Genomic DNA, 24,874 nt, shown 5'->3' with positions numbered 1-24,874 from the left:
AGTGATTGATACACACCCTTAAAAAGGTGAATCAGCCCTGATAAACTCTAGGAGGCTTTAAGCGGTTGATTGGAACCCACCCTTTAATTTTTCTAAATGATGTGTGTAAGTTCTCTTCTGTTTATCGTCTTTCTTTTCATCCGTTTAACTGCTCTCCTTCCTTCTCTCCGTCCTTCTCTCTGTTCATTCCTCTCAGCGTGCTGATGTCAGCAGTCCAGTCCCCATGTTAAAGGCCCCCTTTTTCTCACGCTGTGGGCCTGGCTGCCCTGCTATAGCCTCAAGACCAGATTGTTCCTGGAAGCGAACAAACAGCCCTTCTCTCACTGTCTCTCTTTCTTCCTCTATCCCTCTCTTACTCAGTAGAAAGCAGAACGGGTGGGTCGGTGCTGGAATGCATCATCTCACCCCTGCCCAGTCCGCCCAACCGGAGGTTGCTGAGGCCTGACCGCCAACCACTGGGCTAATTGTTGAGATCCTGAGGCTAGAAGACACTCTCAGAACAATGAGGTGCAGAGCTTGGTTACTTTGTCATGTTGTATATAATAATTCTCCAGCCGGTCAGATGCTCATATGCCCATAATGGCTGTGAATTTTTTATACTGACCCAGAAAAGTATGGGTGCTCTTCAAATATAGTAAATTATGGAGAGATTGAAAGCAAACGAGAATACATTAGTACCTGAACACAGTTTGGAAATGAGACAGTTGAGCAAAAGCTGATACTCTTAAGCCACAGACACCCATACAGAGGAAGCATGTGGTTTGTATGCTGCAGGAAGGGATGTTTGTACATGTGACTTATCAGCACAAACTAACACAGTCTCACAGTCCCGCTTTAACTGATGGGGAACGTTCACCTTCCATGCTCAGGAATTCCAGCTATGGCCAACACAATCATGACTAGCCCTGCTCTGGGGCTGTAGCACAGCTGTGTGTGTGTGTGTGTGTGTGTGTGTGTGTGTGTGTGTGTGTGTGTGTGTGTGTGTAGAGGCAGTGTCCCCTGGTCATACCTAGATGTAAGTGGTTTGTCAGTTTTTTCCGCTTTCCTGCATTTTAAGTTATTCTTAAAGTTTGTTTTTAACTAATCAAAACCAGTACGTAACAAGTAATTATTTCTCTATATAGCGTTTTTTTATTGACAGTGGCGGATAGTTAGCTAAACACAAAGTATTTACAGGAAAACAATGCATGCATTTATTCCAGCATAATTTTATCTCATTGATGACATGTTGACTGTTTTATTGTTTGCTCTGTTATGACTGTGTCAGAGCTGCATTAAGTTATGGTTAATTAGGGGTTTCACAGACCAGTCAACTATCAAACTCACTAGTCGACACTGTGCGTTATTGTAGACTTATTGTTATCTGCGGTTTTGGCACAGTGCAATAATAAAGCAGTGGCAAAACACTTGCAGCAGATATGCACATGTGGGTCGTTGTTGTTGACAAGTCATAGTGGTCGTGTGTGGTTAAGGATGTGCTGTGTGGGGCACTAAAGCGGCAGACGCAGCAGGAAAAACAGGGCAGAAAGAAACTTTGGTTATTGTTGAACACAGATTCATTTGAAAAATCATTTTCTATGTTATGCCATTTTAATAAGCAGAATTTCAAGTTATTTGGAGGATGAAAGAAGTATAGCTATCCCTCCAAGACAACAATCGCAGAGTTACACAGTTTAGAGAAGCTTGCTGGGGGTTTAGTCCAATCAGATTGCAACTTATTTGTCTCTCAGAGCCAATCAAGGAGTCTGCTATTTTAGCTATTTGGTCCTGCCTACTTTAGGTAACCCTTGACTGGTTGCATTTGAGACCTGTTTTATGAGAAATGTGAGTGAGTGAATGCCCTGCTGCTAATGCAAAATGAACATCCTACAGCCAGCGCTTCACACAAGCGATCAGCTGGTGAAACACGGGGTTGCTTTTATTCGGATCTTTCATCGTAAATGTGTCAAATAAAACAATGGCCTTTTTTTGGATCACTTTTCATATCTGCAGGTGAGTAATGGAGCAAGGGTGGAGCAGCCACAGGGAGCTATTAGCCGAAGAGCCGCAGGCAACGGGCTGCACAGCGAGGAAACCAACTTTACAGGGCCCTGCTGTTTACTGGAGGGCTGCTGCGCACGGCGTTAAATCATATTCCAGTTGCAAATATTATTGACCGCCTTTGTTTTGTAAAACAATGAGAGTTTGTTTGGCTGAGCTGGAAACAGATACACCAGTTGCTCTTCTGTTGTATTTCTGACAAGGTAGCTGCTAAACAAGATTTTACTGTAGTATTAAATTGCACTTGCTGTTACCATGATAACCTCTGAACTGAAATCTAAAGTATTTCAACTTTAATAATGTACATAACAATTACTGTTGTAATTAATCGAACTTATGGTCATTCACTGATTCTTATATACACTGTTCTATAATAACACATAAGTTAAACCTAAACTTTAAATCTTACGTTTATAATAACATGACAAGCAGAGAGGAACTATCTTTAATCTTAATGCTGCCTTGTAATTCCTCAGATATTCAAGGTCGTGCCCCAGCATGAGGTCACTATTATTTTTCTTGGCCAGATAGACTGGGAGATTACAGAGGGAGTTGAGAAGTTTACACATGACCCGGTGAGTGAGCGTGGAGAGGAAAAATAACTCGAGAGCAGAAAACGCTGAACTGAAATTGATCCCGGTTCTTGCAGTAACATCAGGGTGAGGACTGGGTCATTTCTGATGCATTATGTCACTCTGGAGGGGGTCCTCTGTCATCCCTACTTAGGCTATCCACTGTTCTTATCTTTATTTTTCAACAGTGCTCTCATATGTGGGAGAAATGTGCTCTAGATGAGATACTGTTGCAGTAAAATAACAGGTCAGTCACAGATTGAAATGGAACATCCCACGAGCCTGCCAATGTAGATGGATAAAAGGCCTGTTTTTCCCTCTTCCCTGCTGATCACTCTGATTTGTGCGTTGTGGCTTTGTTTGGATAGGTTGCAAAGAAAACTTGGTGGTAGGATGCAGGAACTCCTCAAAACTGTGAAAGCAGTACATCTCGTGAGGATGGTAAAACTGTAGACAGCAGTAGATAAGGTTCCCTTGGTACATTATGCACCAGAGAGCAGCCCTGACCACAGTGTTCCGATGCAGCAGCATGCGGTATTGTCTGGCCATTAAAATAAACTGTGTGAGCTCTGAATAAATCAGTATTAAAACTCACTGGAGGATAAAAGTGCATTTTCTTCTAAATTCAGTCTATAATTTAGTTTATCCTCCCTTGTTTGTTCAGTTTAAGTGCTAAAATGTGCAAAGACATGAAACGGAAAGAGGGAAGGGTCGACACGTCTGTGGTTTCCACACTTAAAGCCGGTTGTCTCATCCAGATGCCTGCGGTACCTACCCACAGTTTGTTGTCATGGTAAAACGCATCAAGCAGCTTGACAATGTAGTGGTGGTCACATTTAGCCAGGATGTCAATCTCAACCATGTAGTCCTCCAGCTCGTCTTCACATTTTGTTTCGATCTGTTTGGCTGCAGCCAGAGCTCCTGTCTCTTTGTTCCTGGCCTGAAAGACAAGAGAAATAACATTTTACTTCCTCTCTTTTAGGCAAAATGTTTTTGCAGCAAAAATAAATAAAGGACACTTTTTTCCCCTTAATCCATGAACTCAAGGGTTTCACTTCTCTAGAGAGCATTTTTGTTGCTGATACAGGGTGCAGCTGTGTGAGACAAAAGAGACAAATCATGCTGTTACTAAACATTACTGGTGAGTGTATGTGTGTGTGAGTGACTGACTGTGTGAGACTGAGTGCCTGCAGCTAATCTCACACACTGCTGGACACATTGGCCTAATATGTTTTGTGCACATTTATGATTGTATGCTTAAGAATCTCCTGTGGTTGCGATGATGCGATTTGCAATTTTTGAGTGACATCAAAAATTCTAGTTTATTAACTGCTCTGTTTCATATCTGCCGCTGACTCCTCACTCCTCTTGACCGGCAGGTATGGGCTGCATGTCATCAACAACTGCTAGTTAAAAACAAGGCTTATAGAGTCTGTCGCAGGCCACATTTTGGCCCTTGTCGTGGCTCAAAAACTGAAATCTGTGGAAAAGTTTTGGTTGATCTTAAATCAGAGCATCTTCAGACTAATTCCATACCTGATATTTTATTATCCACTAAAGTTAGGCATGATACAAGATGAATAAATTCCTGTTTTGTTTGTTACGCTGTCATCTTGACTGTGAGCGAGCCACTATAAGTCTGCATGGTTGCCATACTGTGTGCACTTTACTGAGTGTGCTCTTCTAGGGTTTTTTTTTTTTTTATATGTCAGACTAAAAGGTGGAAAAGGACGGAAAATATCAAATGAAACTACTAAAAAATACAGGCATTCAATACCAAGGTTTTACCAGCTGTAAAATTCCAAGTTTGTCTCAACGATCAGTTAATTCTGCTTCTTGCATGTGTCCATCACTCCGCCAACCAGACTTTTAACCCAGTGGTAGCCAAAGGGAATTTGAAATGTCAAGAAACGCGGGGCAGCAATTAAAATGTTGACTAACTAACATTTAGGGACAAAACAGGAAAGGAAACTCCACACCCACCCTGAGCGACTGGGGAAGAGGAGGAACCACAAAAACCATCACATGTCAGTGTGGCTAAACTAAGACACACACACAGACACAGAATCCCTCACAATTCTGAGTAGTAAAGGGAAGCATGTAAACATGAGTAGATTGTTCGAGGCCTTTCTGGAAAGCATCAAAACACCCAAACCGAATGGTGACTCAAAGGCACAAAACACACGATGTTCGCCCTTTGGTAAGATACAGAATGTTGTGAATGCTGTCTGACAGGATATTGTGTACGTCTGCAGACAGAACTGCATTTTCAGTGACTTAAAATTCTACAAAACATCTATACTGAAAATTTTTCACAAACAATTACACAGTTGCACCTCTCTAGAGACAACACCATTGTGCTCATACGTATTATGTCCACCCAGTGACCTGCAGGAACACAGCAGACTAAACAGCCTGGTGGGGTCTGATGCTTCCACGCTTAACAGGGGCTGTGGGAAAACATCTGAATAAACAGAACGGCCTTACAGCAAAACATACTCTCTAACTCATCTGAGTTCGCCGTGACTATGTGTGTGCGTTTGTCAAACAGAACTCTGTGGAAGCAGAGCTGCTGCCCCCACCAGAGTAACCCACAGTGTGAGTCAACAGGACGTCTCCTCCTGCCATCAAACCATCCATCAGTTAGTTAACAAGCCTCGACAGTAAACACAGAGACACCAGACACTTTCACTTCTCTGCTAACATCTCGGCTTAATGCTATTCGCTCAAATCACTCCCCCTCCTGTGCCAACACTGTCTCAACAAACTCACTGTCTGTGGCTGATTTCCAGCTCAAGTCTCTACAGAGCTGGTCTAACATTTCATTCATGGTATCAGTTATGCCAAACAATATTATAAACTGCATGAAACTTAATGAAATTTAATATACGGTACTGTCATGTTTAGGAATAAAAATTATAAGTGATGATTTCAGACATGCACCAGACGACAGTTCTTTGATGACGGGGTATCATGGACCAGCACTCAAGAAACACAGATATAACATCAGACTACAGCTGAATTTTTGACATCTTGTGCCTCCTGATGCAGACAAAGAGGCGTCAGGACGATGAAATGTGCAAACCTACAATGACACAACATGATAATAATCTTCAGTCCTGCTGTAGCAAACAACAGTCAGCTAACAGGATAACATTAGCACAGTTTGTGAAATTTCTCCTTTTCTCTTGAAATTCTCCTCTTCCTCTGCAAAACCCGGTGGCTACATTACCCACAACCCGACCGCTATCAGTATCTGGGTCTGTTATGCTAGTAGCTGCTAATGCAGCCTGAGGCAGGGATGAGGAACTCCCAGCTCCACATCCTGAGGTTCTTTTATTTTCAAACTTGTAGTCTTCAGCCCCAACTGTGTATCTGGGGGTTTAGCTCACCATAAATTTCCAGTAGAGCTCTGGTCTCACAGAAAACACAGAGATACGAATGTTTACACACATTAAAGAGGCAAACCAATTTGTCGGTTCAACACTGTGTGAGTGAACAGATGTGATCAACTTTGCACAAACAAACACATTACAAGGCGGTTCAAGTCTGAAGCTCATAAATATGTTTCTGCTGTTGTGCAGTCTTGACTCTTCTACAGACGACCTCCTGACCCAGCCTCAGAAGGGCATTCACACACACACCTTTACGTCTCAGTGGGAACAAGGCTGAGGAATGCGCCTCTGGCCTTCAGATGGTTTGGGGGGACAGAGGAGGTAGACTGAGAGAACTGAGCCTCCTGCATTTCTGTGGTGCCTTTTTGTGTGGCACAGGGGAATGTATTACGTCAAGTATAGTATGCAAACGTGTGTTTGTTTATGTGTGCACCTTACCAACTGTATACACTGACTGCACAGAGAGGAAATGACACTGAAATGCCTCATTGTGCCTCACATGGGACCCCTCGACTTCCTACAAGTTAGCGTGACATCAATACACAAGTGTATGTAGTTGCCTGAAATGAGGAACTAATTGCAGAAGGAGGCATCATCATAAATAAACACTCTTTAATCTAAACAACCTTCAAAAGACGAGCAGCAGCCTCTCCTATCAAGCACAAATTCTTGCCTAATTGACTCATGTCTTTACTGGACTTCAGATTAGTGACATTTAAGGTTAATTCCTTCAACAGACAACAGTTTATCTCATTGCTTTTTGTTTAGATACTGCTGCTGACCTTGCTTCACATCCTGACATACTATCTGGACCATTCAGGAGCTTATTATACCTTCTAGGGCACTGATTTCTGCACAGGCAAAGGCCTGAAAGAACACCAGATATGCACCATAACACTACATGGGAGGGATCATGTGTTTTTTTGTGCTTTTAACAAATTAGGATGCTGTAAATAAAATAAATAAAATTTTCCAAATTTTTAACAATGATTATTGCCAAACAACCAGTCTAAGGGTGTAATGATTCTCCAAAATCCATGGCTCAGTTCACACCTCAATTTTTCAGCCACCATTTGATTCAGACCTTAATTTTTCCAGCCACAGTTTGATTCAGACCTTAATTTTTCCAGCCACAGTTTGATTCAGACCTCAATTTGAGCCACCATTACATTTAGACCTCGATTTTTAAGCAATTTCTAAGCAATTTTTGATCAATTCAGACATCCACATTATGGAAGACAGGAACCGCGATATGAGATGTCAGTGTTTATATTGCGTTTTCAGTCTTGGGTTGGGAATCTTAATCCTGTCTGAGTAAATCTGGAATTATGTTTTCCTTTGGATACACGTAAACATCTCTGCGATGTTAGGGATAGGATGGTGTTATCGGCACTTGTAAATCACAAAGGAACAGACGCACCATAACTTCAAAATGTCAACAACATGCTGTGCAGATTTACAAGTCAAACAAGTTGATCACTTGACTTAACTCTGGTCTGGAGTTAATTAAGTAGAAGTACCTACAAGTGTGTAAAAAAAAAAAAAGAAAGAAAGAAAGAAGGGCCTCTAAGCCACCCCAGGACACACTCACCTACAAGAAGCCCAGAGAAACACAATTCAAGCTTTAGAGGGATGATACAAGTTGTTACCAGTTGGCCCAGGAGGCCCCTACATCATTCTGAATTTGTTTACATGTGACAAAACAGAAAACAAAAGAAAACATTACACAGAGATGCCACATGTCAAACAGAAAACACTGTAAATTGTTACATAACAGTTCACAACCACAGGACTGGAGCAGTGGGAATACAGTTAACTACATGGTGCACTTGCTGTAACCATCCCAGGAGAAAACAACGCTTCACTGCCTCTAACCGACTGACTCTTTACCCTCTCAAACTCTCCTCCGGAGCAACAACAGTCCTGGGCTTTGTTTGGGTCCGGTTACCATGGAGATCAGAAGAACTTGTTTCTGCTCCATCTCGCAGCTCTTCTCACTAGATCTCTGCCCGGCCGTATTCCTATTCATCAGTGACTTGGCTTTCATGTAGGTTAAGTGCAAAAGGATTACCAAGAGGACCCAACCTGGCAGCAAAACACACACACACTCGCACCCGTATAGGCTTGAACTAATTTCCCCAAAAAACTAAAATGTTGCAGGGGCCACTGTAAGTTTGAAGCCTCTGCAGGAGTACATTTGTGATTTGACCTCCACCTAAATGCCAAAATATTTTCTTTTATCTTGAAGTGTAATTGAGCGACTATATGGACTATAAGCAATGGGCATGGACCGTTGTTTTCTGGGAGGCAATTTTTGTCATTTTTATCTAGCCAATTTAATGGTCTGCCTCTGAAGGAATAAGAGTTGCTACTAAGCGACATGTCTAATGAGGTGAATTAATAATTTATTGCGACCAAACCAGGGCTGGGCTCATCACCATCATCACTGCAAATTTTATTTTGAAGGGTCAATCTTTTGTCATTTCATTTTGCAATGCGTGTGAGATCAGAGCTACACACACAAGTCAGGAACACAGTCTTCGATTGGTTAATACACAGCCTAAGGTATCATGGGATTGCCAGTCGGAGGCTAACAACAACAAAAGTTTTCAACAAAGAAAAATTGATAATTAACCTCATTTGGACATTTGGTGTAGTATTGATCATTGTGGATTTATTTTACAAAGTCTCCAAAAAGACACTTTGGTTCAATACAATCACACTAGAGCCAACATTGTAAAAGTACAATGCTAACATTAGCATTAGCTTAATGCTAGCCTCTCCTGCTCAGCTTACTTCAGGGCCAACTCTCTTCATTTTTCCAGCAGTTTGGAAAAAAAAATCAGACGAGACTTTTCTAGATCTTGAGAAACTGCAGTGTTTCTTGACCGATATATAATAACCTGTACTGTACATTTACTGCCAGATTGATGGCTTACTGTTTAAGTGTGCTTCTCCATCGCTGCACACACATTACACACTGTCCTTTGCTTAAAACAGTATCCCTCAACAAAGTCCAATAAAACATAATTATTTGGGCAGTCGCGGTAAACCTCCATCCCATGGGGATATGTTGCTTTTTCACTGCGGTAAGAAAGAATCCATACCGTCACAGCCCTGACCAACCCTGTCTGACTGCACTTTGGATGAAAAGGTTGACGAAACAAAAGGAGACATTTGTGCCTTCACCTATATTTTTGTACCCGTTTTCTCTATTTTATGATAAATCAATCATCCATCATTTGTATTCATCTATCTCCCTGTTTAAGCCAACTTTAACAGCATACATCCTGTTATTTCCGGTTTTAAATCCTCTTACTGTAGCATATGTACTGCACACCTCTCTACCCTCATCATTCATTGTGTGCCACACTGTTCATCTTTTGTCTCCCTCACCGAATTTGTCTGTCATCTCTGTTTTTATATCTCTCCCCATCTGTCCCATGTATTTATCCATCTGTTTTCACTAACAGTCTGTCTGAAGGACGCCATCCGTGACCGAGAAACACGCCGATTGCCGCTGCTCGAGGAAAGCTTTAGAAAAGCAGATGTTACCGACCCATGTGTTGGTATACAAACACACTGTACTGTATATTCTGGCAGACTAGGTAAACACGCACGCACAAAAGCACACGCTCCCAGCCTTGTGAATCATTTAGTATTCAGACAGTCTTTTCAAAGTGAAATCACAAGGGAATAATAATGTTTATTACTGTGTCTGTGTTCAGTAAGGTATTAATGATTTCTGTGGGTGTGTTGGCTTGAAAGCACCGTGCTGGATCACACTCAAAAGGGAAAAGAAGCCTGCAGCAAGTTGAAACATAAAGCCTAAATATAACCTGGAAATAATTACTTTTGCCATCAGCTTATTTTTTTTACTTTTATGACACATTTAATGAGTATTAGTCCATTTAGACTGCAGGCTGAAAAGAATGAGGAACAATAAATCATAGTGTCAGTGGACCAGATGCCCTCCTGTAACTTTCCCCGGGGTCAGTCACCTCCAGGTTGAATGAACATACCACATGCTGACGTGTATTTTCAGCTTGTGTTCTGTGTTACAGTCTCAACAAAACACACACACACACACACACACACACACACACACACACACACACACACACACACACACACACACACACACACACACACACACACACACACACACACACACACACACACACACACACACACACACACACACACACACAACTCCCTCCAGGGGAATGTGTGTATATTAGACCTTTGCCCCATCATAAACCTGTAAACCTCCACCTCCTCTGAAGGCTCTCTCCATGAGTCTGTGACCAGGAATGTGTCTCAGCTCCACGTAATGACAGCAGCTAATAAAAAGCTCACCTCTGACAGCAGACGCCTGTGGAAGTGATGACCTCCGATCATCATGGCGCACGAGTGAAGTATGATGAACAGCTTCATGTAGGTGACAGATGTGATTTAGAGCAAAGAATATCAAACAAGTTTGTTTTTGTCCTGTTTTATTATGTTCCAGAAAAGCGACTTTTAAAGTAAATCCATTTCAAAATCCCATTTTTGCCACGCTCACTAAATTTATCATTTTAAATTTACTCATTCAACAGAAGGGGGAAAAAAAATTAGGATTACAACAACAACAACAACAGGTGAACCTACTTATGTGTTTATGCTTAATTAATAATAAAAAAGTACTATTCTAAAGTTTAAAAAAAAGTTTCCTATTCAAACCTCCACAAAAATGTCAGTAAACTATGCCTTCATGCGTGTGGGCCAATGGTTAAACATTGATGTGATAATATTTTTATGGTAACATGGGGTTTATTCCTGAGTGAGTGACAAAACCATTAGAGATTATAGAGAAAAAAGCAACCAGAATACGAAACTGGGGCTTAAACCTGTTTTTACTGTGCATTCACTATTATTAGTAAAAGACAGGCCTGATCTGTGGTCTTTTTTTGATGGTTAGGGTTGTACTTGTAAGTGCAACCAAACTGAGTTCAGATGTTTTAAGACAGGAAATGATCTTGGTTTTCTTAAAACTTATCATCCAGGTGCAACTTACTAAAATCCTGTTTCAAGACTGAAAAACCTTACATGCATTACTTTGCCTCTTTAAGGTTGGGGGTTAGTGATGGTCCTGCTCTGAAAGAAGAAGAGCTCAAACTTGTGTTTGACATATTTTATACTCTGCAGGAAGGTTCTTCCTCTCTTACACACCTACTGACTGTTATGTGCTTCATGCCCTGTGCATACATTCATGCTTTCAGGCGGTATGCGGTTCAGACTGAACACCCCGACATGGAGCAATGAGTTGTTTTTCCAGGATGTGAAAGTTTTGATCAACATTGCAAAACATTCCACATTCAAAACCTTGACGTGAACAAAGTCACGACGAGCACAAAGCAGGTCAGTGAGGCAGGAAATCATGATATGCCACAGAGAGCCTTGAAAGAAAATAACCCACGCTTACGCCGCTCTCTTCAATCATTCATACTCATTCACGGCCTTGGACGATATTTCAAAAGCATGAATCTCACGACAGACGAGCTTCACTTCCTGACTGAGGCTTTGCAACAAACAATACAAGTAAGAACGGACTGGAGGGTTGACACACTCAAGGAAAGAGCGCGCTCCTAAAACCAAGCTCAGACAGGTATTGCAAGATGCCAGATTTAGTGGAACCTTACCTAGAACTGATCTGAAATAACTTCATGCGAAATGAACTGCTGTAATTTGCTTTCATGTTAAATTCAAAAGCAGAGGGGACCCAAGGAAAGAAAGTGAAACAAAAAGATCAAGACAAGCAAAATAACACATATCCAAGCAAGCAGAGCTATTTGGCGACTGTAAGTGTGCTGTGCTGTTTTTCTGAGACTGGACTGTGGCTCGATGAGACTAGAAGTCAGTGCATGGTTTCATAAATCCACTTAGATGAAAATTAAAGGGAAACCTTAGCCTAAGGAAAAGATCAGTTGCATGAAACTGCCATTAGAATTTCGTTGGGAGGCTGTAAGGGAAAACCCTTTAATCGCTAAGTGTTTGTCCTTTTGTGTTGCTAGGAGGGCCTTAGCAACCATTTTCATCAGAAAAGTCCCTTAAAAATTAAATAGTCTGTGGAACATAAGATAATGGCTGAATTATGGTGACTGAAGAGGAGGAGGAGATACAAAGACACATTTTTCAAAACAGGGAAACCCCACTGGATGCTATGAGCAATGTGCACCTTGTTTAGAGAGAATAGATTTGACCTTAGCACTAACAACTTGGTAATTAACTAGCCAAATGTTAACACAACTCTGTCTCATATATCAACATTACCTTCTACTGAAACTCACCAGTTTTTGTTGATGTGGGTTTGTCTCCTTTCTTGCTGTCTTTCTTCATTAATTCATCTACAGTTCATTTCAGAGCAGATTTCTCGTGTTAATTTTGTCAGTTAGCTAGTGACATATCCTGCTGTTGTGTATCTGTTACGGCTGCTTAGTTAAATTTATTTTGGATTATTAGCTTTTGCTCTCTATAATCTTTGTTAGCTAAGCTAGCTAACAACTGACAATAATGCTGACTGATAAACAAAAATGCTGAGTGAAGCATAATCATGGTAACTGAAGTGCACATGTAACCTAAACATTTAGTGTAGAGTGTTGCATAAAGCCTCTAAGGTTGTAACCCTACTTAAGTGAACTCCTCTGCATAGGGAAATGTTTTGCTAGTAGCTACTACAAGGAGTTTTTAACTGGTTTCGAAACTGTCTCAATTTAATGATGATGCTTCTCTATGACCTACATAAGCAAACGAGACAATCCACAAGAAGATTTCTGCACAGTTGTTCTTAATGCTTGCCACCAGATACGATTCTCCTGGAAAAATCTGATGCAACTAGCCATTTTTTTTAAACAAAAGTCACATTAGTAGTGCACAGTACATAAGCCAGATAAACAGAAGCAGGAGGAGCTTTAATTAGATATTTTTGAGGTGATTACTGTGAAAACACTACCTCTTTTGTCCACAGGGGTCTCTAAAACCAACAAAACATGAAAGCTCCTTGTAGTTGCTTTAAGGAACAAACTTAAGCATGAAACTTGAGGTGGTTTATGCAACGAGGCACAGGATCATATATTCTCATGAAAGTCCCCGGCCTCCAGCTTGCCACAGGCCTGTAACAACCAGCAGTACGTGCATGTAAGAACACAGAAGTGCCGTAAGTGCCAGCAACAGCGTCATCACATGCATGAAGGGGACTCCCAGCCAGCACGCTGAGACCACGCCCACCCTGGAGGTCTCCTATCAGTCCCTCTGGGCCCAGCTGGTCCTTGAGATTAGACCCAGAGTCTCAGCAGCACCAACAATCATCTCAGCGAAGGCACTTCCACATACGTCTCTGTGGCATTGCCATATTCTAAACTGAGACGAGAGCATTTCACATAACCCTTGTGGCTTTCCTTTGCAAAGAGGATGTTGCGACCTGAGCTCCCTCCCCCTAACTGATGACACACAGCGTGTTTCTCTTTCACTTAGAAGAGGATAATCATGTTTGAAGTGATTTTTCCATAAGCCTTTCACTCGCGTTCTACCATCTGTCAGTGCAAAGTGACACCAGCGCGACCCTTTTCCTATTATGTGCCATAGAAGGAATCCAGTTGTCCTACAACATCTGGCCTGCCAGTAAATATCTTCATACTGGACCTGTTCTGAAATGACCAATCAAACCTAATGTGCATAAATCCATTTTGAGAAACTAAAATATTGGTTCTAAAATGGTCCTGGCCTTGGTTGAAAGACGGTCAGACCCATTATGATGATACCAAACAGTCCTGAATGAAAAGTGACAACAGATAATGCTGTTAAAAGAGAAACTGACTATGGTCTACGCTCATCACTGCACAGAGTCCTGATGTTCTAACCTGCCAAGGATAGTGACAAAGTACAAATACTTTGTTACTTAAATATTGCACTTAAGTCAGTTTCTGGGGTCTATACTTTACTTTCACACCCAACATTTTCAAACAAATATCTGTACTTTCTACTTCTTACTTCTGGGTTACCTTAGTTTCAATGCATTTGCGTGAAATTTAAACTTTTAGCCGACCAGTGCACATCGTGCACGACAGACATAACAAGATGAAGCAGAGACTACACACAGAAGAGGTGAGGTTCAGTTAGCTTCTTACAGAAACAAGGCATTTCTACCAGCTACTTTTTACTTTGATGTTAAGAGCACATACTTTTTCACTTTTGAGTAAATGGAATTGAATCAGTACCTCTACTTTTAGTAGAGACCTTTTACACAGGTAAATGCGCTATCTAATGCATTCTATCAGTAAAGAATGTGTGTACTTTTTCCATCTCTTCTAACCTGCTGTCTTGTCCTTTTAGAACATGATATCAAAGTTGTGTTTTCACTTGCAAACTTGTCTCTTGTTTGACTCCAGTAACTCCAAAACCAAATGAAAATGTACATATTTAAGTGTTCTTCCATTCTCAGAATGTATATAACATCAACTGAAATTCTATGTAAACTCAACTCCATCAAGAGTCCAGCAATACTTTTACAGTATGTGCCTAACTACACAAACAACTCCTCTACCGCTATTTAAGTCCAGGTTTTGCACACTGTCTTTAACAATATAGACCAATGGGGATAAGATGCACTGTTTTCAATGGGAATTTGACAGAGCGTAACCTCACAGCCAGCGCGTGTCCATGGAAACATTTCACCAGCGGCAGCAGGGCAATGTGCTCAGCGGCACGTGGCCCATTAATTAGTGAGGGGAACCACACAACTCCTCTGTTTCATGCTTCACTTACAGCCGCACACCTTCACACACATGTGCGCACACTCTCTCTCTCCAACAAGTGCAAGCATGCATAGACAGACACGCACAGAACAAAGAAAACATCCTATGACACACTGTGTGGACAGGAAGTGAGACATTCTCCTGTCACACAAATATGAGAGAGAAATATGAGAATGGTTATAGTGAGACTGACGACCGTAGACGGAGACAGAAATGTCTGGGGTGATTTTGAAGATCCACCACAGTAATGTGGTTTTTAAGTTATTTGGGGGTCTGCAAAACATGGTGCAACACTTGAGCAGCGAGTCAAGGACTTACAGCATGCACCACAAAGGCATCCAGTGCTTAAATTAAACTGTGATTTAAGTCTTTAAAGTACCGATTGCACTTCAGCAACAACAACAACGAAAGGCTGATTATGTGATCAATTCACTTGAAATCAAACTCCAGCAGGCTCTTGCATAAACTAAAAAGCTGTTAGACCATTTTTGGCTCCTTGAGTTCTGAACATATGTATCAAAGTGAGTTCAAGAGGAACACTATTAAAATTTCCTCAAATTTAAATCCTGGGCTGAACTGATCTGCAAACAATGCATTATTAAAACCACTTATTGTGTGTTACTGTCTGACTACTGTACAACACTGCCACACTGACAGTGGACAGTGACACAGTAATCCTGTGACACAGAAAACTTGAGAATGTCAACACCAGCTTGTTTGTGCATGTGTGTTTCCTTCTGTGTGGCTCTCACATGAACTTGCATTTCAAAACAAACACTATGCATTTGGTTTGTTTATTTTGTGAACTTATGTGCTAAGGTGTTTAGTTAAAAACATCTGTAGCAGGGTTCTTTTCTATTTATTAAGTCTGCACCTAATTTTTTATACTTAATATACTTATACTATATTATACTCAAATAATTAATTTTTAAAAAATCACTATGAATGATTTTTTTTTTTTTTGTCTGTCATACAAATAAATAACATAAACGTCTTCTTAACTGTTGTAGCCCAGTGACACTTAAAAAACAGCAACAGCAGTTTAACCAAAGAGCAGTTTCACATTCATGTGAATAATTTATAAAAGATCTGAAGAGGTACAACTATGAAACATTTTACAAAAAAAGGGGGCAAAGATCAGAAAAAGGTAAGAACTAAAATTATCACCTCTCAGCTGTTCGTCTCCGCCAATCAGTTAAACTGCAGTTCACATCCATGTCTGTCCGGACTCGTATATGTAATGAAGACTCAAAGGAATATACTGAAAAGTATTAAGTAATTTTTTTTTTGGCAAAATGGAAGTTAGAACTATATCGACATGTATGATTCCAGTAAATAATTTCAGCGTGAAACATGCAGTCTTCAGTTAGAGACTACATTTACAGAGGATTGATGGAGAACTTCAAGTGTTTTTGCAGATCATTATGACATCATGGTGAAGTTGACCTTTGGCTCTCTTCTTCTATTAAATATTTGCAGGAAATTTTGTCATAGTTGGAGTATGAATTCTTGAGTTATGGCCAAAAACGTGTTTTGTGAGGTCACAGTGACCTTTGACCACCAAATTCTAATTAGTTCATCCATGAGTCCAAGTGGACGTTCTACCAAATTTGAAAAAAAAAAAAAAAAAAAAATCAAGCACCTTGTTAATGGGAAAGACACAAGATTACAGTGAATTTTTGACCTCACCTCCCTCCAGGCATTCTTGACAAATCGTGTTGACAAGAATGGACCGACAAACGGAAATCTTGAAAACATAATGCCTCTAGCCAACTGTAACCGACCCAGAGGCATGAAAACTACACTCGATAATACTGATACTGGATCCCTTGTCTGCAGTGGACTATCAACAATAGAAAAGTACAGTTGCACCTACAGGGCAAGATGTATTTGACAACTGAGGGATTATATTGCGTTTTATGAGGTCCTTCGTTCACACTGTTCCTGCGATATAAACACACACACAAGCTTGATTTGTCCTCAGCAGTCCCCTTAAGGAACAAAGTGAGATGTTATTCTCCCAACGGTGACATTAACCTTTAGAGAGTCAGTTTGACAGGAGCACTCTGTACTCTCCACCAACACTGTGCAATTAAAGAGGTCTGTGCTAAATCTCAAAGACAGATGTTGGAAACAAAAGGAGCTGCCCGAGCAGGGGTCCTCGCCACGTGCAGATGACAAGAATTAATCTTGATATGACGAGACAGTCAGTACTGCTCTTCTGCTGCCTGTCACGGATCCAGAATCAGCTTTTTATACACGACTCCCGCCCGAAACAGTGTGATAAGCAGCTGATTTCACTTGTGACTGAGATATGGGGTCTCCTCCCCCTCACGCCTGCTCTATCAAACACTTTAAGAACGGAAAACATGTGTGATCCACCACTTGAGGCCTTTCCCTCCCACGGACGAGCTGATTACTCCGAGGTTCAGGAGCTTTGAGAAGGAAGCTGTCCCCTGATGAAGTCCCACGATTTCCTCTCCTGGGCGTCATCTGCTCCCACTCTGCCTCCCCCTCCTCTCACTCGTCTCCATCACACAGATGCAGGTGTGGAGCAACACACTCCAACACACTCAAGGAGAGGAAACAGAAGCCAAAGAAGGCTTGACATTTGTATTGGAAAGACAGAGTAGGGGGACACATAACATCTCAGAAAGCTTGCCAAATGCTCAAGTGGAATCTTGTTCCACACTCCATTTAGCCAGAAATCATCTGTGCCTTTAAGTTTGGCTTTAATTTGAACTATTTTGGAGCTACATTTTCAGGGTATACTAACTCTATACTAAGACTTATTCAAACTCAAAGCAACATTATGTGACTATTCTTCCTTAAAAACAGTTTCAAAGTCACTTTGATGGTACACTAACTTGTAATTCCCATTCTGTGCTCTATACACCTGTTCTCACACTATGTTGGTGGACAGGCCACAAACAAATCCTATGCCACTGATTTTGATAAAACTGCATCATATTTCAGAGGGAAAATGCTTCATGGTTTTCCCTTTGACGTCCTCCGGCTGCTCTGCCTCAGCTCCCCAAAATTTATGAAGTTTTCTAATGTGTGACAAAAAAAAAATGCATTGATTTATACACAGACTTAATAATAATAATCCCTCCCAATCTGCACCCACAAACCACCAGAAGTGTAGCAAATGACAAATCCTACCTTCAAAGTAACCACTAACTGCTGCTTACTGTAACGTAGCTGCCTTTAGCTAGTTAGCCAGACGGGGAGCTCATCAGAGCACTGAGGGAGTGTTTGTGTTTACACCTCGAGCAAAGGAGCTTTAGATTGCCGGGAAGAGAAGGCCTTCAGGCCAGGGGCACCGAAACCAGACCCAGGCAAGCGAACGATGTAAGAGAGCAACGGAGCAAAAGGCCGCCAGAATGGCTTTTAGTCTTTGGCGAGAGCTTCACAAAAATAAAAGGTCGCAAGACAGACTGGACCTGTAACTGTTGGACTTGTCAGTAATATTAACTGGCTTGCTAAGTCTCGTTTTGTTGCACTTGCTTCATGTTTGGTTGTGTTAGCAAAGTTGTCCAGATAGATGTATCAATATTTCAGTTGTATTTTGCTGCAAGCCTTGGAGATGCGCGTTTCTCGTGATAGTATCACTGTAAAATTACATGAAAGCTTTACGGGTGTCCGTATTTGACAGCCACATCACTAAAGATACCAAATCTTACATAATATTTCTTCAAAGCACATCGTGTTCAGTCAGTTTCTCAGCTTGAATCTGAAAGCCGTGTTTGTTTTCATGATATACTGGTTGTTTCACTTGTGTTATTTTCTCTGTGTTGAAAAAAAAAAAGACTATCCCCAGGACTTTTCACATGCTGGCTTGGTTCAAAAGACACATTATAGGACAACTTACATAATGATTCATAATGTTTAACTCAGACATGAGGCTACATAAACAAGGCTGAATGATGAACTGTCAAAGTTCTTCTTTATATGTTCACGCTCATGTTCACTGCCCCGCTGTATGTAAACTGTCCAGTAAAAACAAAATACCTAAACAAGGTGGAGTCCTCTAAAAAAAAAAAAAAAAAGACTACATTTTCTGTTCAGTAAAGCATCACTTCTTCCACTGAGGCCCCTAAAGTGTCAAAGACTTTCACTGTGCTCCACTGGGCAGTGCACACACTGAGCTCCTGTGCCGTGCTGCACAGAGGGGACTGACCGGCTAACAGGTCCAGATTAAATAACTCCTCTGAGCCAAAAGTGCTGCTTCTGCTGCTGCTGAGGGCTGAGAGGAGAGGACAGAACCAATGAAGAGTGCTTTCACTGTCACTGTGGCTGCTTCGCATTTCTCTACACCTTCTGTGCTGCAGTGCAAGTGTTTGCAGAAAATCACAAGAGAAGTGTGCGGTTGCTGTCAGGCGATCTTTGACCAACATGAGCACAATGAATGATAATTACAGCCTCTTGTCCTCTGGTTGTGTTACAAAACATTTTCCACGGTACCCCAAGCTACACTGTGGTGACTACCTGAGCTTGTTTTACCATGGACAAACACATAGTTGAAATATTAGTCATAATAATAATAATCCAATTTTGGGATGGTGAAACATCCATGGGTGACTGGCAGGAGTTTAATCATCTACTGTATTTCTGTATTGTTTCTACATTAATCGATTTGTTGTTTCATCCATAAAATGTCAAAATTGGTGATAAATGTTGATCACTGTTTTTCGAAGTCCGAGGTGATGTCCTCAACTGTCCGGTTTGGTCCACGAACCAAAAAACATATTCTTACTATCATAGACAACTACAGAAACGACCATATTCACAAGTGAGAAGCTCAAATAAGAGAATTCTGACAGTATTTTGAATATAAAAAGTTTGAGATTAATTTAACAACTGAAAACTAATTGCTGCAGCTCTAAAAGGGTTAAACAGAAGCAGAGCTGCAATGATCAATCCATAGTGGAGCAAAAGAAAACTAGTTGCCAGCTATTTTGATAACTGATTAATTGTTTAATTTCATTTTTCAAGCAAAAATGCCACACATTTGCAGGTCCCAGCTTCTTAAATGTAAGAATTTGCCATTTATGACAGTAGATGAAGAGTTTGGGGGTTTTGGACTGTTGGTTGGACAAAAAAATCAATTTGAAGACGTCACCTTGGCTTCCTGGAAATTGTGTTGAGCATTTTCAGCAACTGTTTACAAACAGTTTACTAAATGATTAATCAATAACTCTTGGAATGGACAGACAAATCAATACTGAAAATAATACTTCATTGCTGCTCAAAAAGGGTCATGATGTACAGCCTGTGTTTTCGCTCGTAATTGACAATACTTCATCTTCATGGGCAAACAGAGTGAATTTGAATCTTTCAAATCGTTTTCGTGTGCAAGAAGTCCAAAACAGAGTTTTAATTGGGGACTTGGCAACAGGTGTGAAACTTATCAATAAAGTTTGAGAGGAATAGGAACTACAGACAGGTTTCTCAGTACCATGATATGTCCACTTGCAGGTGCCTCGTGTGTTGGAAATCACTCTTACCTTGTAGACTTTTCCAAACGCGCCGTCGCCCAGCTCGCCGATTATTTCCCATATGTCGTTTGGATTGATGTCCCGGTGGACGTGCTCGTACTGCTTGACTTTCTTTTTTATTTCAATCGTGGGCAGACGGAGGATTTTGCTGAATCTAGCGAGTGCCATTATTTACAACGCGACAACTTAGTTTAAAAAAAAGGAAAATAAAAGGTATATATATATAAAAAAAAAAAAGTCTCTACACAGAGAGCATTACGCACGCCGAGACGCGCAACCCGTCAAAAAACACTTCTCTACCAATTTGCCAATCTTCACGTTCCGCTTCTTAGAGAAAAGAAAAAGATATCTGAGCTACTTCAAACAAGTTACTCTACTCCGTCCATGTCCACTCTGAAGGCTCTGCGGTCATAATCCCATTCATAAGCTGCGGTTTGTGCTGCCGGACGCGCGGTGACCGACCACCTGCTGCCGCTGCTGGAACACGATGGAGGAGAAGCCTCCTGTCTGCCTGCGTGACTTGACTGCCGGGCAACTTGTTGCTTCAAACTGTGCGAAAACGCCCCACCTTGTTACTCAACAACCCTCCCACTGCCGTCATGGAAATGTAGTTTCTTTGAAAGAAGAAGCCGTCGTCACTGCGGCGCTGACGAGGTAAAAGGACTTCATGTCCGGGTCGGTGTTGCTGGGCGGTTCCTCAAACAGCTCCAACAGCTGGAACCATCAACACGACAGACTGCTCAACTTCTGCTGGAGCTCTGTACGTGTTTATCATGACCCTTATTTAACCCACTGTTATTTTATCTCCCTCTTTATCTTCTATCTTGGTGTTTATTAAAGAACAAAACAAGTCTTAAAACCAGATTCAGACTTTCATCACAGCTCAGTTTACTGAATAACTTAATTGATAAACTGTAGGTTTTTAAATTATGATTCACCTGCACCTTCTCTAAGTGGTTCCTGTTCTGTCTTCATTTGAATAGACCCTGCTGGCTCCACTCACTCGCTCTTCACACGGACAGGCAGTGCTGCAGCGCCCTCTACTGGAAAACTCTACTCAGTGAACTTGTACCTTTTGAGCATAATGGGAAACGACAGGAGTGAAAGTTAGATAAACAACTGCAGATGATGGGTAATGACATGATTAAAAATCATGGGGCAACAGCAGTTGACATGCACTTAATGCCCCCTAACCCATTATTGTTGTTTTTGTCTTTCAAAAGTATCTATAAGTTTTCATGCCGTACCATAAACTCTGTTTCAGAGGACATTTAAGCTTTTCTAAGTCCAAGTAATTGTTCAAGTTATCTATTACGGAAAAATGTCAAACATTTTCTTCTTCAGAAAACGTTTATGGCATTTAAATCGCTTTAATTCAATTTATTATTTATTTCAGACATACTGGTATTGACCAGTAAGCTATAGAAACAATAAAAAACAATACGAGGAACATGTTTGGGAATTAGAGAAATTATTAACATTTGGTGTTTTCACAGCCATGTATGATCACAAAACCATACTGACCATAATTGTGTTTTTGAATTGTGTCTGTTGGTCTAATGATTTCACCACAATTTTCAGGTTTTCATGTAATGGTTTAATGTAACTAAGTACATTTACTCAGGTTATGTACTTAAGTACACTTTTGAGGTACTTGTACTTGAGTATTTTAATTCTCTGCTACTTGATACTTCAACACTACATCTCTGAGGCAAATATTACTCCACTATAGTAGCATATATAAAGTATTATGCTGTGTTATATGTTTAACTACCCAAAAGTATGAAGCATTTAAAAGCTCCGCCATGATCAGTAAGTACTGTTTACATGTCAATGCATCACCAATAATAATCAACCAGTAATATAATGATTTCACACTGACAGACTGACGAGTACATTGTGCTGATACTAGTTTTGTACTTTTACTTGTGTTAAATTTTGAACGCAAGATTCAAACTTGCTATTGATTATTTTTTATGATGTGGCATCACTACTTTTACTTAAGTAAATCATTTTAATTTAATTTAATATTTCTTCCACCCCTGTCAGTTTGACCTGAAACACCAGAATCACAGTTACAGAATCAGGGACACAAGGTGAAAAGATTTTTGAACAACCCATCACATGTGAACTTACTGTTAATTAATCTCAGGTGGATTCTTTGATAAAAGTCAGGTTGGTGTTAGAAGAAAATTTATATTGTTTGAAGAGTGAGATGAAGTGATGAAGAGTGACTGATCTACTCTTCTCTGTTAAAATGACATCATCATCATTATGTCGTCATTAAAATTAAACTCAAGTCTCATTACTAATCATGTACTGCTTAACATAATACTGGCATTCACGGAGGCTGTAACTACTAGTAATTATGAAATATTTGCCAGTGAACTTCAGGTAATATTTTCCTTCAGAATGCATAAATCATTTCTGAATAAAACTCATTGACCTTCATTTACGGTCTCACTCACATGACTAAATTCTGTGGAAAGATTAGTCAAACAATTAACTGCTAAATTATCAATTATGGACAGGAAAACTGGTGGCAGCGAGGGTGGTGTCACGGTTTGCTTGCTCATCAGTTTGGCAATGAGCTGTTTAATTGGGTTGGGAAACGAGATTTGTCATGTTGTATTTCAGCAGCCGCTCTATGGTTTCAGGGCATGTATGTCCAATTATCGAAGCTGTTCAAACTGAATGCAAAACCAGCGTCCCTGTTAAATGTTCTCCAGTGCCACTTTGCTGCCTCTATACATTGTGAAAGAGATTTCATCACCTGTAAATCCCTTTAGCACTAACAGTAAAGAGACAAGCTCAGGCAAGTCCATACAAGCCCACTATGGTTTCTACTAATTTCCTCAGACTAATGACTTGTCACCATTGTATATGTGTGTGTATATTGTCTATACTATGTGTGTGTGTACAGTTCCTATGACTACAAAACATCCAGCTTAATTAAACTTCAGCATGTTTACTTGATGCCCCTTCTTTTCCTCTAAAATCCCTCAGGAGTCGAATAACTTTAAGTAACTTTAATCAAACAGCAATAAATGGTGAGTGACGCTTATTCAGAATAAATGAAAAGGCCTTTTGACTGTGACAGTACTGATGATTGAATTCAAATTTAGCTGCTTCAGTTTCAGAAAAATATTCACAAAATATAAAAGTCCGTCCCATTTTCGTGAACATGAGATCTCAGGAACGCCTTAAGGGAATTTCTTCAACTTTGGCACAAACATCCACTGAAATTGGTTAATATTTCAGTGTGAAAACTGCAACGGATAAAATGATGAAGTGATTACATTTCATATACAAACGGCCAGTAATAACTTACATTTTGCTGAAAAATACACTGAATACCTTTTATTAAATTCCTTCAAAGTCTTGACTACATACATTTACATCCACGTCTGGAGCGACATGAATGTAAACAGCGACTTGACTGTTTAACAGAGGCATACGACTGCTAGGCAGTAATTCTAGTTTACACTGATACAGACCTATGAGTCTAAAATAAAGTTAAATTGAATTTGCTTGAACCAGGGTGTGATCTCTCTAACCTTTTATTGCAGCATTTTATATTACTGGTGGAGTAATTCAATCAATGAATAAAATATTTTATTATAATAAGTAAATATATACTGTGTGTTTTGTGTCTAATACATTTTTGATGCTATAAATTATCTTGTATAATCTTGTATTATTATATTATCATGTTTTATAAAACACTTCAGACAGAGCAAAGCAAGTATTGTGTACAAGCATGATTCTATATGCAGTAGCCATAAAGGGGTAGTTCACCCAAAAATGAAAATTCAAAGCACTGCTGGAGTTTCACAGCAAAACACTGTTGCAGAATCTCCCAAACATTTTAAAAGACCAGTTTTCAAACCTAGAAAACACCTGGAAAAAAAACATAAAATGCCTCCATACTGCTTGTCTGGCATAATCCAACTGTCCTAAAGTCTAAACATGCCGTTTGCACACATCACATCACAGCACACACACACACACACTTGGTTCAGACATTGTGCACATGAACGTGGCTCCAAGTTAAGGATCTACAGTGAAGACTCAGGCTAAAAACATGGTGTAAATAACATTTTTTAGTCAACTTAGCGTGCTGAGGCTTTAGGAAACTTGGATTACACCAGAACAACAGTATGGAGGCATTTTATGTTTTACTCTATAGTATAGTATATAGCATAGTATATAGTTTTTTGTTTTTGTTTTTGTTTTTTTGTGTTTCAAAACTGGTCACTACTCACTTCAATGGTTTAGGAGATTGTGCAACACAGTTTTCCTGTGAAACTCCAGCAGTGCTTTGTGGACTAAAAAAAAACTAAACCTGACCTTCAATTGGCATGAGGGTGAGCAGATAATGACTGACTTTTCATTTTGGGGTGAACTATCCCTTTAATGTGACTTTAACGTCATTTCTACTTTATTTGCAGAGGGAGAGGGATACATGAGGATGTCATTCATTATAAAAACAGGTCCAAAGACAGATGCGAGCTAACAAGCTTTCATAGTATAATTTTTGTTCCACCATCAACATTTTAAATAAGAATATAACA

The 24,874-nt window shown here is 40.3% G+C and overlaps 1 protein-coding gene across 1 annotated transcript in view; it reads right to left on the bottom strand.

Annotated features, from left to right (window-relative positions):
• The window catches only part of stk10 (serine/threonine kinase 10), a 69,533-nt gene extending 49,008 nt beyond the window's left edge, over positions 1-20,525 (bottom strand). Inside the window, exons 1-2 of the mRNA XM_084729836.1 lie at positions 20,310-20,525; positions 3,388-3,552 (exon numbers count right to left, since the gene is read on the bottom strand). Coding sequence (XP_084585962.1) covers positions 3,388-3,552; positions 20,310-20,468 — 324 coding nt within the window. The 5' untranslated portion in view covers positions 20,469-20,525. The remainder of the gene's footprint in view (positions 1-3,387; positions 3,553-20,309) is intronic.
• Between the last annotated feature and the right edge of the window lie 4,349 nt (positions 20,526-24,874).

The sequence above is a fragment of the Lutjanus erythropterus genome, chromosome 11, assembly GCF_056507025.1.
Source record: "Lutjanus erythropterus isolate fLutEry1 chromosome 11, fLutEry1.hap2, whole genome shotgun sequence".
Classification (NCBI taxonomy): Eukaryota; Metazoa; Chordata; class Actinopteri; order Lutjaniformes; family Lutjanidae; genus Lutjanus; species Lutjanus erythropterus.
The sequence above is the reverse complement of the archived record's forward strand: the minus strand, read 5'-3'. Positions and strand labels throughout refer to the sequence as shown.